The sequence below is a fragment of the Aulonocara sp. 'chitande type north' Nkhata Bay genome, linkage group LG15, assembly GCF_057382095.1.
Source record: "Aulonocara sp. 'chitande type north' Nkhata Bay isolate Kocher_YH1m ecotype deep benthic linkage group LG15, A_spYH_male_GT1.1, whole genome shotgun sequence".
In the NCBI taxonomy this organism is placed as follows: Eukaryota; Metazoa; Chordata; class Actinopteri; order Cichliformes; family Cichlidae; genus Aulonocara; species Aulonocara sp. 'chitande type north' Nkhata Bay.
The window spans coordinates 15,060,406-15,075,919 of record NC_141358.1 but is presented as its reverse complement, the minus strand read 5'-3'; the positions used below and the strand labels follow the sequence as shown (position 1 = coordinate 15,075,919).

General features: G+C 41.1%; 2 protein-coding genes and 1 long non-coding RNA gene across 4 annotated transcripts in view; 2 read left to right on the top strand and 1 right to left on the bottom strand.

The window, feature by feature from the left end:
* The window catches only part of enpp1 (ectonucleotide pyrophosphatase/phosphodiesterase 1), a 35,869-nt gene extending 31,963 nt beyond the window's left edge, over window positions 1–3,906 (top strand). Inside the window, exons 22-23 of the mRNA XM_086264518.1 lie at window positions 1,870–2,014; window positions 2,149–3,906. Of these exons, the coding sequence (XP_086120644.1) occupies window positions 1,870–2,014; window positions 2,149–2,301 (298 nt within the window). The 3' untranslated portion in view covers window positions 2,302–3,906. The remainder of the gene's footprint in view (window positions 1–1,869; window positions 2,015–2,148) is intronic.
* Window positions 3,907–6,562: 2,656 nt separating this feature from the next.
* sytl3 (synaptotagmin-like 3) lies at window positions 6,563–15,479 on the top strand. Of its 2 annotated transcripts, XM_086264516.1 has the most exons (13): window positions 6,566–6,975; window positions 7,612–7,821; window positions 9,187–9,254; window positions 10,203–10,254; window positions 10,355–10,421; window positions 10,514–10,586; window positions 11,029–11,156; window positions 11,482–11,604; window positions 11,802–11,968; window positions 12,081–12,177; window positions 12,723–12,893; window positions 13,003–13,059; window positions 14,050–15,479. In XM_086264516.1, the coding sequence occupies exons 1-12, from the start codon at window positions 6,878–6,880 to the stop codon at window positions 13,033–13,035; spliced, it is 1,287 nt and encodes a 428-aa protein (XP_086120642.1). In that variant the 5' UTR covers window positions 6,566–6,877; the 3' UTR covers window positions 13,036–13,059; window positions 14,050–15,479. The 2 variants fall into 2 exon arrangements, with proteins under 2 accessions (XP_086120641.1, XP_086120642.1); XM_086264515.1 differs by lacking the exon at window positions 14,050–15,479 and having other exon boundaries at window positions 6,563–6,975; window positions 12,723–13,041.
* On the bottom strand, window positions 9,119–15,109 carry LOC147312806 (uncharacterized). The gene is made up of 5 exons (XR_015125077.1): window positions 15,058–15,109; window positions 12,788–13,003; window positions 11,783–11,935; window positions 11,015–11,123; window positions 9,119–9,217 (listed from the first exon to the last, which is right to left on the bottom strand). It is a non-coding gene; the product is annotated as an uncharacterized LOC147312806 (long non-coding RNA).
* Window positions 15,480–15,514: the final 35 nt, after the last annotated feature.

Below are 15,514 nucleotides of genomic sequence, written 5' to 3'. Positions count from 1 at the left end.
GAACGCATCTGAAAATGAAGATTGCATGACTGTTTGTGTACACCAGGAATGCCTCCTGCATGTAATGGTGCATTAGCTGTTAGCATTGAACACAATGTCAGTAATCCCTCTGAGCTGTTATTTAATGGTAAACTAATCAGGTATCCTTTTTCTTCTGCAGAAGGGTTTGTGAAAAGAGAATGATAATTTCGGAGGAGGACATGTAGTGACTGATAAGCAAACGTGGGTTTCAAACGTCTCCAGTTTTTTCTCTTCCAAACTAAGAAATAGTTGTAGAGTTTCAGAAAATGAAGAAACAGTGTAGACTCTTAAAAGTTGTGTTTTTTATATATATAACAAAATATGTATATGCATTGTGTTGGCCATATGCTTAAGTTACTGAATTTTTATAATATATTTTATCTGTATGTCTCAGTATATGCATATTATACCTAATGTGCCTAAAGGCTGACGCGCTCATTTTGCACATTAGCTTAGTGCACTGGTTCAATACACCCCACCCTCACTCCACCCAACCCCCCAGTGATGTTAATTTAAGTGCATAAATGAACTCATTGCATCGTTTTTGTTTGAATTAAAGAATTGATGCAGCCTTCACATGCACAATTGTCCAAAAACTCAAAAGACCTTGAGAAAGTGTTTGAGAAACCCATGGGTTACATTGAGGGTTACTCATAGCTCACGCAATAGCACACATTGCAGCCGAACTAAATTTGGCTATTCCCCTTTAATAGCTCTCGGTTTTTGCTTAAATACTTCATGCTGGCTGGAACATGTGATGTCATATACTCCTATACTCAGATCAAGATTTGGAAACAATGAGAGTTGAATGACGTTTGGTGGGTTGCTTTGTGACTGTTTGTTATACAACATGCAGACAATTCTTAAGAAGTCTTGAGCACTTGAGTTGAAGCCAGTTCATCCAAAAAGGCTTCTTGAGAAAGATTCCTTCAGTTTTCAAATAAAAGGTGAAATGTCCTTCAGAACCTAAAAAGGTCAGAGATGTGAATCTCCCGTTCCACCACATCATAAAGGTGCTTTACTGCATTGAAATCTGATGACTGTGGAGGCCATTTGAGTATAGTGAACTCAAGGTGATGATCAGGAAACCAGTTTGAGTTGATCTGCTGGAAGCAGCCAACAGAAGATAGTACACTGTGATCATAAAGTATGGCTATGGTCTGCAACAATACTCGGGTAGGCTGTGGTGTTTAAACATTGCTCAGTTGCAGCTCGTTTTGCGCAACGCGTAATATACTGACGAATTGTCACGTCCCGAGGCGTTCCATGGGAACGCGAAAGGTGACCTTCCGCATTCCTATGCTACGCGCCGGATTGTGGATGAAACTGAATAGAACGACGCTCCCGCAGTAACACACGTTCCAGCCGTGTATTCCAGCCCTAATCATAACCTTATCCCTAACGTTCACCACCACCTTAATCGTGTTAGATTAAAGTCAAATACACGTACATGTGTAGATTCATTCCAAACGGTTCTCCTATTTCTAATATTTCCGAACTCGTAATATAAGGACGCATTGGGTGGCCGAAAGCATAATATACCAACGATTTGTCACCTAGCGTAAAATGTTATGCTTTGGGAGTGAGAACTTCTGTCAGTTGATACTCAAAGTGTGCCAAAAAATATCCCCTTCATCATTACACCGCCAAGACACTGAACTCTTGAAATGAAGTAAGATGGACCCATCCTTCCATGTTTTTTATGCCAAAATCTATTCAGATGTAAAATGAGAGAAATCGGACTTAAAATACACCCAATGGTTATTTTTTAACCTGAGGCTTTATAACTGAGGTATTCAATTTTTCCATTGCAGCACTTTGATTACGTGTGATCTCTCATCTCTGCAGGAACGAGGCTCCCATCCCGACACATTTCTTTGTGATCCTGACCAGCTGCGGGGATTCGACCTTTGGCCCTCTGAACTGTGCAGGTCCACTCCAGGCCAGGTCCTTCATCATGCCCCACAGGCCCGACCACACAGAGAGCTGCGCTGTGAGTAACACCATTCGTCCCACATGTTTCTGCACTGTCTATTTCAGTCTGCCTCTGTGGAAACCTGCTGTCAGACCCTTCTTAATACTGCATAATTTTAATATACGCCTCCCCCACTTTCTGCTTTTCTTCAGAATGGGACAGACTTGACGTGGGTGGAAGACTGGCTGAAGCTCCACACCGCTCGAGTGCGAGACATCGAGCTCCTTACCGGACTCAGCTTCTACCACGACAGGTTATCAGTGGAAGAGACACTGCGGATGAAGACATTTCTACACACTTATTAAACTCACAGACTTTATCGAGTGAAGCTTTAACTGGCAGAGGAAGCCATATTGGTGTGCAGATGTCTGCCCACATGGACAAACAGTTAACCCAATAACTGTGGGTTTAACAGATGCTTTACTTATAGACTTCCCTCATTTCAGACTGAACTCATTCTTAAGCTCCATCCATTATTTGAAGTGACATTTTTAAAATAAATTTTTATTGATTTTGATTGTGTACAAAAAAAAAAAAAGTAAATAATGAATGGAGCTTAAAGACACCATCACATCTAATAAAATGATTCCAAAGTATTTCCGGGTTCCCATTTCCAGATTGGAAAACTGGAATAAAACTAAAGGGAAAAGAGAGTTTTTATTGATGGAAGAACTGTTTATGTTGAGTGAAGCTTGCCACACATCAGGGGAGCTGTCTGCAGCAGCTGGAAAAACATCTAGCATGAATATGTTTTGCCCTTCTTTTTTGTATGTGTTTCTTTTCTTTTTACACCCATTGGTATTTTTTGTAAAATGAATGAATTATTCAGCTTTTAAATGTGCGCCTATGCTGTATGCTTGGAAGGATTACTGTATGAGACACGTTTGAGCCAGTCTGGGCTCAGACACGTAAAAGCCTTTTCTTTCTCCAACACAGAGAGACATAAAGCAACTGCAAAGAACACTGAAAGCAAAGTTTACATTTAGCAAGGATCCCTGGTGTTTTATACTAAAATAGCTGCTAAATATATCATAGGTCATGTGAACTGTGTAGTGTGCGGTCTTGTGGTTAACACATTCGCATAGTCACAAGCTAGCACCGGTCCCAAGCCCAGATAAAGGGTATCCAGCATAAAATCTTTGCCAAATTCAACACGGTGATCCATCCACCCTGGCGAGGCTTTTATAAGAGAGCAGCCTGATGTACCTTCTTCTAGAAGCAGCAGATGTGAAGCTGTAATAACTGTTGATCACGTGAGGCAGCTGTAACCCTGAACAATCAAGACTTCAGAAAATTGATCTCCTAAAAAAGTCCTTGAAGATCATGAGCGTAACTTACACCTCACGGGGGTAAAGCAAGTCTGGTGAAAGCTGTAATGTTTAAGGATCATTCGAGTAAACTGCTTTTTATTATTATTCTGATGCTCGGTGTTGGTGGTAAACAGAAATTACTGATGTTTTTTCTTCTTCACAGATAAGAAAAATTCAGATCTGGAGAATTATTTAAGATTTTGTTTCTATTCTGTCTTTTTTCGGACTCTTTCTGGTTGTTTTGTGTCTTTCGTTCCATTTTGTAACCTCATTGGAGTGATTTTACATCTCTGTTGTCATTTTGTTCCTCCGCGGCCATTTGGTGACTTTTTCCTGGGAAGATGAATTTTCAGGCAGCCGCTAAACTTCAGCGTTTAGTTGGAGATGAAGAGAAGCTGTTTGAGCTCAGCTCATTAATCCGTCCGTGACTGTGTGCATCTGAATGTGTGGATCAGCAAAATCATTATTCAGTCTTTGATTTTTCATCTTCGCGTACTGCTCGTATATGAAGTCATATAGATTTCATGTATACCAAGCCTTTTCTATTGGTTGCTGCAGTTTTTCACACATGAAAAATTTCATATAAAAAACAAACTTCCACATTGAGCTTGTGACTTGTTTCCTTTTGTTTATGACCTTTTATCAGCCAAGATTCAAGGTGCACAAATCACTTTCGTTTCACACGATTGAATTTACAGCGTCATGTAGAGCGAGGGAAGCAGCAGTTGCTCTTCAAGTCTCCTTCAGGTTGAAGCTGTACATGTACATGTGAAAAGGAAGGAAGTACGTTACCCTATGTGCTTAAAGTCTGCCACTTCCTCAGGCTGACCACTCCGGCAGCGCAAGAAGCCAGAAGGTAAGATCTTGCAGCTTTCAGCTCTGCACCTCGTAAACTCTGAGGTGACCCAATTCTCATGTCAGAAAACCTGAGCCTACTTTCCATTTGAGGTTGTTGCAAGGCTGGTGCAGTTGTCACAATGCTTTTCTCAAGTGTCGGTTGATGGTTTGGCAAGAAGAGGGTACAAGTTGTCTCACTGCATCTTTAGTCATTGAGAAAGAAAAAAAATTTTTTTGTTGTGTAAAATCTTTCTGTGAAGTCCGCCATTCAGTTGTTGAATTGCTGAGCTGGCTGAATAAGGTCTACTGCATGCTCTTCTTATGATGATCAATCTGTATGACTTCAAATGTTTTATTACTTCATCTGGCATTCATATTTTCAAGTGTACCTTGAGTCAGTAGTTTCTTTATTTCAACTCTTTTATGAAAGTTTTCAAATCCGGCTCAAACTGAAGCAGAGGGCACGTCTCTTGCAAAGGAAATGCAGAAAGATGACGCCAGCTTTTCTGAGCTTTTTTTTTTTTTTTCAGTTGCTGTGATGAACTGCATGACGATGATAAGTTTAGTTTAAATATACACGCAGCTCGATAACATGCACATAATTTCCTGGAAAGTATTTTGGGAGTCTGTGTCACCTCACAGCAAGGTTTTGTGACGTGAGTGAGTTTTGTTAGATGGGTCATTTTTAAAAATGTGTACCTGACATAGTTTCTATTGTCAGTCACTGTGGGTTGCAAGCATGAAAAAGCAGCTGTGAGGTTTTTATTTGGAATTCACTTGCTGCAGACGCTTCTGGCTTTAAGGCCAGAGTTTGCATGCTGTCACTGAAGCCTTCCTGGAAGCCCCTCATCTGGGTGGGAAGTGTGTCAGAGACCACGTGACCGCCTTGGGGTTTCTCACGATATGCTATATGTAGGTCTCAATGAAATTAGTCAAGTGCCCTTTTTACTGTCATTGCTGCGGTGGCCTGATACAATCCTCCTCGCTCTCTTCTCGGATGTTAAAGCGCTAACCACTAAACCACGCAAAGCCTGAATCATTATGGCCCCTTTGCATCGTAGAGGCGAGTCTGAGATGAGTGTGCTTGCATTATTGTGATAACGAAGACGATCATCTGTAAACTGAGCTACTCTTCGAATGAGGAAACTGCTACTAGTAGTTTTTAAGTGTGCAACTTGTTGCCTCGCCTGGTATTTAGAGCTCAAGAGCGGCACAGAGCACGTAAGCAGAGGACAGATAACAGCCGTGCCCCCTCTCTGAGCCGTTATTACTAGCACTGACTGTTATCTTCAGCCTCCTGGCAGCTCTGTTTAGTGACAACGACGGGCCTTATCTGCTAACACAGGTTGACATCCAGCTCTTCGACAGGCCATTTCCCCTCTGCTCCCCACGCCTGTGCGCTGCCGGGAAGGAAAATGGTCTCAGTCCAGATTGAGATGTTAAGCGCTCGGGAATGACGTCTTCCAAATGAATGAGATATTAAAGAATCAGCTTTCTCCTTTACTTCCTCCCACGTTGCTGATTGACCCTCCTTATAAACTGACCACACACCCAGCTGTGGGGTCAGGCATGCAAGCAATTCAGTTCAGTTTTGTTTACACAGCGCCAAATCACAACAGCAGTCGTCTCAATGTGCTTTAAATTGTAGTGTAAAGAATCTACAATAACAACCGCTTTTGACCCCTTGGCGACAGTGGAAAGGAAAAGCTCCACTTCAAGCAGAGCTAGGTTCAAGGAGGGGCAACCATTTGACTAGTTGGGGGTGAGGGGAGGGAGAAGAGACAAGCTGTGGAAGAGAGGCAGTGATTAAAAATAACTAAGGATTAAAAAACAAAAAATAAGGTCCATGTGTCACTTTCAAGCCAGTTCACAGCTACATCTGTTAAATTGTATGATGACTGTTTGTGGTAAGTAACACAGTCACAACTCTACATGCAATGTTATGCAAACTGAACATTTTCAGTAAGCCAAGAAAATACAAGACATGAGATGTGTTCAAGATATTCTAGCTTCTTCACAAACACACACAGCTGATCTTCTGTTGTAAACCTCAAACCAGTGGATGAGCTTATTTCCAAGGACTGTCAAGTGACTTCTTTTGAAGTAAAACATGAAACAGAGCTATTGATCTAATAATAAAAACAAAAAAGAAAAAGAAACTGGGCCACGGGTGCACGTCAGCCATCAATAATGCACAGGGTTGGCATTTGGTTTGTTTTGCTGTTGCCCTGGCATCAGTGAAGCATCGCTGCTCTTCCTGCAGCTGAGGAAGCAGCGGTGGTTTAACACAGCGGAGGTCTGTGAGGATATGAGCAGCATGAGGGGAAATGAGGGGTAACTGATCATCACAGATCTGGACATGTCATTTTTTCATGACATCCTGTGCCGCCGAGCAACTATTTACGTCATCCCGGGTATTCTTGGAGATAAGAAGGTTATTTTAAATCATTCAAGTAGAAATACTACAAGTAGCTTTCTGATGTGGAAAGGGGAATCTCCGCTGCTCGCGAAATAACCTTGCTATTTCCCTTATTTTAATCTTTCAGTTCCAGAAGACGAAAGAGACGATCTGAGGGTTGGGCCCAGTGAGGGGGAGGACTAAAGAGGAGAGGAGGAGGAGACAGGAGTGAAAAAAGAAAACGGTGAAGCAGAGAGGAGAGACAGAGAGAGCAGGACCTGTGACAGTGACAGAAGACCTGAACCAGTATTTCTTTCTTTTTTTTAATTCAAAAACATGGATTTAAGTTTGCTTCAAGTTATGGAGAGAGAGAGCATCCTGGAGGTTCTTCGGAGAGACAAACAGATGCGAGCAATCGAAGAAGACAGGATCAGGTGGGTCATTTCAAACAGTGTTAATAGGTGCTGGGATGAAATTAGATTTTTAGGGATGCTGGAAGGAGGCAGGGCCGACTGCTCTTATATTGATTACGTGAAAGCGAAAATATGATTCTTCTGAAAACAAAACCTGTTTCAGAGATGTTACCTGTTACAAATCTGAACTGTTAGTAGTTTCATACTTAACATACAGACATGAGTGTGATATCAGAAGTTCATACTGTGCTGTAAAATAAAGAAAGAACCTTCTTCTCACACGGGGACTTTAAATCTTGTTGGTTTTGGGGTTTTTTTGTTTTGTTTTTTTGCAGCTGACACTTAATTCTGCTCAATATAGTGTTATAAAACCTTGTTTAACTATGGTAACTTTGTGTTACGCTCTCAAAGAAACCTCATATGTCCCCATTGTCCCCATATAAGGGCATACTTTTTAAAAACCATGCTGTTCTTCAGTTTTTATATCCAGAAGAATTTTTTATCTGCTGGCTTTATGTTGAGCATCTATAACAGAGTGATGCATTTCTGAAGGATGTTTAAAATATTAAAATGTTCTAAAAACTGTTCATTATTGTCAGAAGAGAAATGTCTGTGAATCTCGCAGTTAAAGCTCTCTGTGGTTCTCCCTATTCTCAGGAGGATGAAATACGACCTGCAGGAGCTCCGAAGGAAGGGTGCAAAGAGCTATGCCCGGCAGTACGGCGAGCGGACCTGCGCCCGCTGCCAGAGGCCGCTGGGAAAGTTCTGGAACTCTGGCGCAGTCTGCCGCGGCTGCAGCCACCGCATCTGCAACAAGTGTCGTGTGGGAGCAGCGATCTGGAAGTGCACGGTCTGCCACGCATACAGGTAGGGAGGCCACCAGCGAGCCTGCTGTACAGAGGGTTGAAATGTGTGACTCAGCGAGGCTCAAATCAAGCACTGAATGACTGTGCGTGTGTAAAGCCCAGCAGTGACTGACTGAAGGTTACTGTAACTGAGGCTCAAATCTCACACTTTCACTTTTACTCTGTTTGTGTACTGTTGAGAGAGCTCGTCGTCGTGCTGAACTATCCAATGAAATGGTTAAACAGTCCGTGGGAGATCAGAAAATGACATTAGAAATAAAAACCTGACCAATTATTTGATAATTCAATGATTTAGAACACTAATTTAATTGTGGACGGACTTCCCGCATCCATAAAACGTTCCCCGTAACAGTATAAGATTCCCCTTCAAAGTAAAGGCATTAGGGAATAGGGGACAGTGGACCAAACCACTAAGAGCCTAGATTTAGCTACACCCCTGTTAAACTGCAGTTTCTCCAGTCAGCAGCTTCACGTAAAGACTGAAACCCCCCTCCTCAGTTGCAGGAACATGATGAAAAGACTGACTTGCAGTTTAAAAGGCTCCGATTGCTACAAAAAAAGAGGAAATTGTGTCAAGGACACTAAAGCAACATGATTGAAATAAATCCCTCAAGAGCCGACTAACCAAAGCAAGAGTAGATGAACTCCAACTCCATAAAAATGTGGGTAATTATTCTGTTGAGCAGATTTATGAAGGAAATGATAATGAGTGAAAACCGATAATAATAAGGTCTGCGCTCAGACTGATTGATACCTACATTAAATCTACAACTTTAACATGAGTTTCAGGTCAAGTGTCGCTGTTTTAATTAATCATCAACATTCCAGCTGTTTGGTAATCAACCACAAACTATTCTAATAACTTTTAAAGTGTCCCAAGTCCTATTTAAAATAGCTGTGACGCTAATTAGCTTGTTAAGATGGGACGAGATATTTTAACACATCCTGTCGCTTCTTTAAAACTTCCCCTTCCCTTCCCCTATATGAACTCTGTCATAAACATTTGAAATATGCAGATAGCATCTCTGAAAAGTGAAATTTAGATTAGGTGTATTTCCTACACGTATTTTTGGCCTCTTCATTTTCAGTGTGGGTATTTTACATGTGTAAAAATGTGTCCACATTTATAGATGATTTGTTCTGAATACTGAGGGGGCATGTTTTTCTCCGAAACCTACGCCTTGTCTTTCAGAAAAGGATGTAACTGTTCTTTTACTACTTTAATTATCTGTGAAAGAACGAAGATACATTTGTCAAACTAAAGTTAAATTCAAAAGAGAAATGAAGATGTTGCAGTTGTAGTTTTATTGATTGTGGCCGTCTTGTCATTTCTACCTGCTTATCACGGCGCTCTTCCTCTTCACAGGGATGTAAAAATCAAGTCCGGAGAATGGTTTCTAGAAGAAAAGTCAAAGAAATTTCCAGTCACCACAGGTTTGTATGCAAAACCCAAACTGCATGCATACACATAGGGTGTGATTTGCAGGGTGTGGGGGTAACTTCCCCCATCTCTGGTCTGCACATCCTCTGCTAAAGAATTTTTTTTATCTCTGATTTTTAGCGCTACATCTTCAGACAGTGTGCAGGGCAAACAACAATCAAATCCGAAATTCAGTTTGAGTGTCAGAGCAGCAGAGATGCCACGATACTGTTCGGCATTATTTCATTACACTCCAGAACACTGTCGTTTCAACATAAAACTAAAGCTAACCAAATAAAAGAGAAATAAAAAAGGGCCCAGAGGAGTCACCAAAACTCCTAATAACATTATTATTGAGTATCAAACACAGGAATGATCACTGACCCAACCTGCAGCTTCTTACTCCAACTTGTTGGCTTGCAATTCTGAACTGGGACTGCTGTCTCACATCCCTAAGAGACTAAGGAAGTTATGAGTACACTTGCTGCCTTTGCAACTGATAGAGATAGAGTCTGCTCGTCCGACAGCAACCCTCCAGATAGAGTTTAACATGACCGTCAATCACAAGTTAGAGCTCACAGCTCTGATGTTCAGTAAACAGCACAGGTCGCCTCCTTGAGTTACAATCCTGAGAACATTAATTTAAAAAGGGAGAGATTAAAATATTCTCATGGTTATCATGTGTTCTGAACTTGTAGACATTACACTGGCAGCAGCTGTAAATAAGTATAGAGGATCGCTTGCATGCTGCATACACAGCGGCTTTTCCTTTTTTAAATATAAATCATTATTCAATATTAATGCACGCTTGTTCAGCTACACTGACTCATAAAATATGAATGAACGCAGTTGTTTTATGTTGCTGGCTTTATGTGTTCAGTTCATAGTGTGGCTAGGCATCATAACACTTAACTATTAAGGATATTTAAATGGTTTTCTGTTCCTTCCTGATGTCCTTTCAGACAAATATGAGACGGTTGGGGAGAATCTACTGAAGACCTACAATGTGCTGAGGTATTATTTACCTTCTAAGTGTTTATTTTTCTACATCAGGTTAAGTCTCTGTCCCGATGTGGTTGTAAAATTACATTTTTTGACTCGTGTATCTTCACAGTCATATATCCATTGTGCCTCCCACTCCTCCACCTCACTTGGATTATCACTTCCTGAGCAGATCTGGGGTAAAGTATTATTTTCTTTTCCCATTTTTTTTACAAGTTAAAATGAAACATGTATAAAGTGATTAATCATTATTACTTTTTTTGATCTGCAGGATTGGAAAAACTCAAAGCCTTTCACCAAATCTGTGGAAAATCTAATGGTTTCCTTCACGAGTCACATTAAAAGTAAGTCGTTGTTCAACCTCGGCCCAGCGGTCAGCATTGCCAGGCTCAATAATTCTTTACTTCTTAATAACAGAAAGTGCAACACACAACAGATACTCTCAGTGTGCAGTTGTGAGAAATTGTTGCTTCGAAATTAGTAGCATCACTTCCTGTGGATGTTATCAAACACACTCTGATCATGAGCTCAATATACGCACAGTAATAACCACAAAGGAAATTCACCAGAGATAATTTAGAAGAAAAAAAAAAGCCTCGTGAGCTCATGACACCTACTGCATCAGCAAAAGAGGCTTTAGATGATGCAGGAGATAACACCACCACGCATGCACAGCTCTTTGAGCAGCGTTGTTTGTCCGAGCACAGGATGCACCTCTTCGTTAAATTTGTTTTCCAGTAAACAGGCATTTACTGGGTTGTGCTTTTCTTACATTTCCCTTTGCAGAGATTTCCAATTCTCAAAACGACGTCCGTGAAGATCTGCTGAAGGTCGACAACAGATGGAGAGGCTCGAGCTTTACCCACTCCACCCAAAAGAGCCTGTCAGACACAGACATAAACAAATCGAGCACGGTAGGTCGAAAGCATCAGTCACTGAACTCAAGTCGAGTTTGTGGTGGTAGCGCTGCTTCTGCTGCAAGTGAAAGTGTTTTTGCAGAGCACATATTTGAGCCTGAGAGTGGAAGCGGGAAATCACAGATAAAACGGGGAACTGATTCAGGGCCTTTAGCAGCACCTGCTGGTGATGACAGGGAATAACATCAGCAACCTCAAATCTGAGAGAGAGTGCGACTTTTTGCTTTTTGTGCCTAAACTGCTCCTTGATGTTTTCTAGTTTTATATCATATAAAAAAGTTCAAAAGCAGAGTAAAGAAAACGACTTTCTTTCTTTGTGCAGCTCTTCAAAGTCCCAAGTCTTCCAAACCTGTTCAAGAAAAGCAAAGACAGCGACCAGGAGGGCTCCTCCACCGGGGCAGAGGACGAGACTTCATTCGGTTCTGAGTACTCTGAAGGGAAGAGAGTAAGTCACAGCTGATTTTCATTAAAAAAAAAAAAAAATTGAATAAAATCCCCAAACAACATCCGGTGGTTAAAATATTCAAAAGTAACAGCCCTGATCACAAAATCCCCTCTTATAATTATCCTCTCTCACACCTCTCTCATCCTTTTCCTCTGAAGTGTAAAATTGATGCTATAACCTGTATTTGGCTCCCTCAGGGCAGCTGCAGCAGCACCAGCACAGAGTTGGGCTTTGAGAGCGTTTCTGTGACCGGAGAACTGGAGCTGGCTCTGGCCTTCAACACCAACACCTCCCGTCTGGAGATCACAGTCGGCACCTGCAGAAACCTGTCCTACGGAGACAGCAAGAAGAGGAAGTGTCACCCGTAAGGACACGTTTGATGTCACTCTGTGCAACACAAAGAGGCAGAGCGCATTTCCTGTGATTTTCCATCAAAGCTTCAACAGCATTTTTTTATTTTGTATTCTGCTGCACAGATACGTGAAAATCTACGTGCTGCCGGACAAGAGCTGCAAACTGAAGACGTCAGTGAAGAAGAACACGACTGATCCGGTTTACAATGAAGTTTTGAAGGTAAAAACAAAGAACCTCTTCAGCTATTTTTGGATGTCTCTATGTGTCATCAGTTTAATAAAACTTGCAGCATGCACATATGCATGCTCATGACTTATAGAAACAAAATTATTGATTTCATGGGCAGTAAATTCTTCCTTTGAAAGTTTTTTATCTGGTGCATCAAAAATATGATCTACTCTGAGATGCCATCATAGTCTGTATATAAAAGATGGATATAGCCACTGTGACGTCGCTCAGTAATTGATGTAAAGTCCTGCTGTGAAGACTTGAGCTGAGCCTTTTCACTACAGTCATCTGGGTGTTTTAAAGCCAGAAATAAAGAGCAAGAACTTAAAACTGGGGGACACTCCATGGTACCCCGGCTAACTCCCTTTCTGACTCTGATTCAATTTTACAAAAATAATATCATCCGCTGCTCTATAACACTCAAAACTAGGCCCTGAGACCATAAACTCATGTGCTTAATCAGTGTTTAAAGAAAACATTTAAATAAATGTTGTGAACGTAAACAGCATTCACTAAAATTTAAATGTTTTTCACAGTATGGCATACAGCGCAACATGCTCATTGGAAAGAGGCTACAGGCGACTGTGTGGCATTCAGGTACCCTGAAAAGGAAAGTTTTTCTTGGTGAAGTCCTCATCCCTCTGGACGGCTGGAGATTTGAAGACAAGGCATTCCAGTGCTTTAACTGGTATCCACTGTGTCCGAAGGTAAAATGGAGCACGGCAGAAAAGATTTGTTTATTATTGCTGAAGACTTTTGCCTGTATGGCTGATATGGAAGTGGTTTTCTATAAAATCTCCTTCCTGTGTCCTTCAGCCTGAAAGACAAAACGGAGGTGATCAGGAGTGAGGAGAACCGCTGGCCGGAGTCATGGTGAGTTTGTAGCTTGCTTAAATGTCTGTCTAGCGCTTTGTTTTCGTCAGGCTTGTGTAGTTCATGTGTTTTTTAGTTCATACGTAGTAGGTGGTGTAGTACAAGTGGGACAGTGATTCTGAAAGCTGTAATTTACAAGGTGTATGTACGTGAGTTTGAGGTCACATAGTCGAGCACAAGCGTAAACCTATCAGATCAGCTGATCTGGGTCACCTGATACCTTTTTATTCATTTAAATTGGCAAATTAAATCATATAGGGCAATATTAAAGCTGCTTTGGCCTGCAAACCACTTTGCAACCCACTTACACCTACACTCATCTCTGCCAGTGTCCCCAGAACAAATATTTTAATATATGTCAAATATAAATGATTTAATATTGAAATAAAAGTTTTCTTCTGACTAAAGGTTACTTTATTTGCTAGTGATATCATGTTGTTCGAAATCCTCCAGGTGGTTTTCTGGTGTGGTTATCAAGTGGGCTGAGGTGCGAGCTATGAAAACCACTATTTTAAGAGAACGTCATCAACACTTTTCAGAAAAGGCTGGTCAGGGTCTACTAATAAAAATGAAATAAAATAAGTAAAAAAAATTATTTTTTTATTTAAGTGAGCTGTAATTGAGTTTAATATAATTTTTAAAGGCACATTTCAAGAGCCTTAACCTTTTAGGTGCATTCATTTTGGCACTAGGGGTCAGGAGAGGATCTGTTTTGGATACCTTGTGTTGTCCTTTAAGGCAAACTGGGCCACATAGCAATGATCCACTAACCGTCCTTCACACCTTCCCATTAGTGTAAACATGACTCAGAGTGTAAATACACGTCATTGTGGCCCTGTGTGTCTCCTTGTGTGAGCAGGCCTCAGGTGTGCTATGTGTGTTCTGGTGTGTGACTTTTTGAACGCAAGTGTAATTGTTCAACATTGTTCAACAAGCATGAGGGAGTGTTTACATAACTCGTGTGTTTGTGTATGTACGTGTCTCATTTAGGCGTCTGACTGGGAGCCAGCAGAGAGCTCATCCACAAGACGCCCATTTCAAAAAAAAAAGAGGGAGACTGAAGTCCTCCACTGCTGCTCGTCCAGGACGTCACTCTGTGGGATCAAAGCACCTCCTGCCTCTCTGAGGCACCATAATGGGGACTTGAATGGAACAATAACAGCAGAGATCCACTTCTGAACATCCTCTGTGGAAACACTTTAATGCCGCCTGTGAAGCATCTACAATCGTTATGAATGTATACACCACCTCAAGCAAAGCAGTTGTGATTAATTAATATTTTTTTGCATTATAGAACAGACTATAAAAAAATCAATTGCTTTATAGAAACATTATTTATGCTTGTTATATTTATTTAGCTTTCTGTTTCTTTTTTTTTTTTCATCTGCTAAGCACCTTGAAACTTGAAAAAATCAAGTTACAGTCTATAACCATCGGCTCCAAGTCTGTTTAATAATTACTTTATAATATCCTGTGCTGCAGTTTTAAGCTAAAGAAAGATTGGATAAGCCAGCTTCCTGATGGAGGTTGTACCTAACATACCGACATATTTGTTTATTAACTGCTTGTGGATGCTTCATAGTTGCAGACGGCTAGCACGTACAATTTTATTGCTTTATAAATGTTAAACAGTTAAAGTGATGCCACTTCCGTTCAAGGCCTCTCTGCTGACATTCGTCGATCCGTTCAGACCCATTTTCCTCGTTAATGCGATGTTCTTCTGTCAGAGGAGAGCAGCAACAAAACGTCCATGCAAATAAAATTAGTGGAAGAGACGCTAAGCTAACGTTACTGACAAATGAAATCTGGAGCCACACCCGGCGGTGGAGCGGAAGCAGTTTGAGTCGCTTCAGACACACACGCACAGACACACCACACAGCGGCTCTTCGAGTACAAAGACACGTTTCTTGTCTCTGTGGACGCGGCGTGTGAAAGCAGCAGCAGAAGAAGAGAAGGAATAAGGCGGTTTCTGTGCTGGGAGCAGTGATGTCACTGACCTGGAATTCTGTTGACTCCGCGTTCTCCCGGCTCACCATGGCAACTGGAGGCTCACCAGGTTAAGCGTGACGTCAGCTCGCCTGCGTCAACAGGTGGAGAAATTGACGCCAGCAGCGGCACAGGCCGCTTACAGACTCATTGTATTTATTTATTTATGTATTTATTTATTTATTTATTTTTGTTTACATCCAGCACTTTAAGACGCTCATTTAGCATTCAACTATTTACAGTGTATGTGTAGTATAGCTGTCAGATAATAAGTCGATCAGCTTCCACGTGCATGTCTGTTTTCGTTTTTTGTCATTTTATTTATTTTTCTGTCACACTGAATTGCTTTTGTAAAAATAAAAGTATCTGAATATGAATCAAAACAACGTGAGAGAGTCCTGACATGCTGATATTATAAATATAAAGCTCTACTTTTTGGGAAGCATTTAGCGTGTCTGACTTCATTTT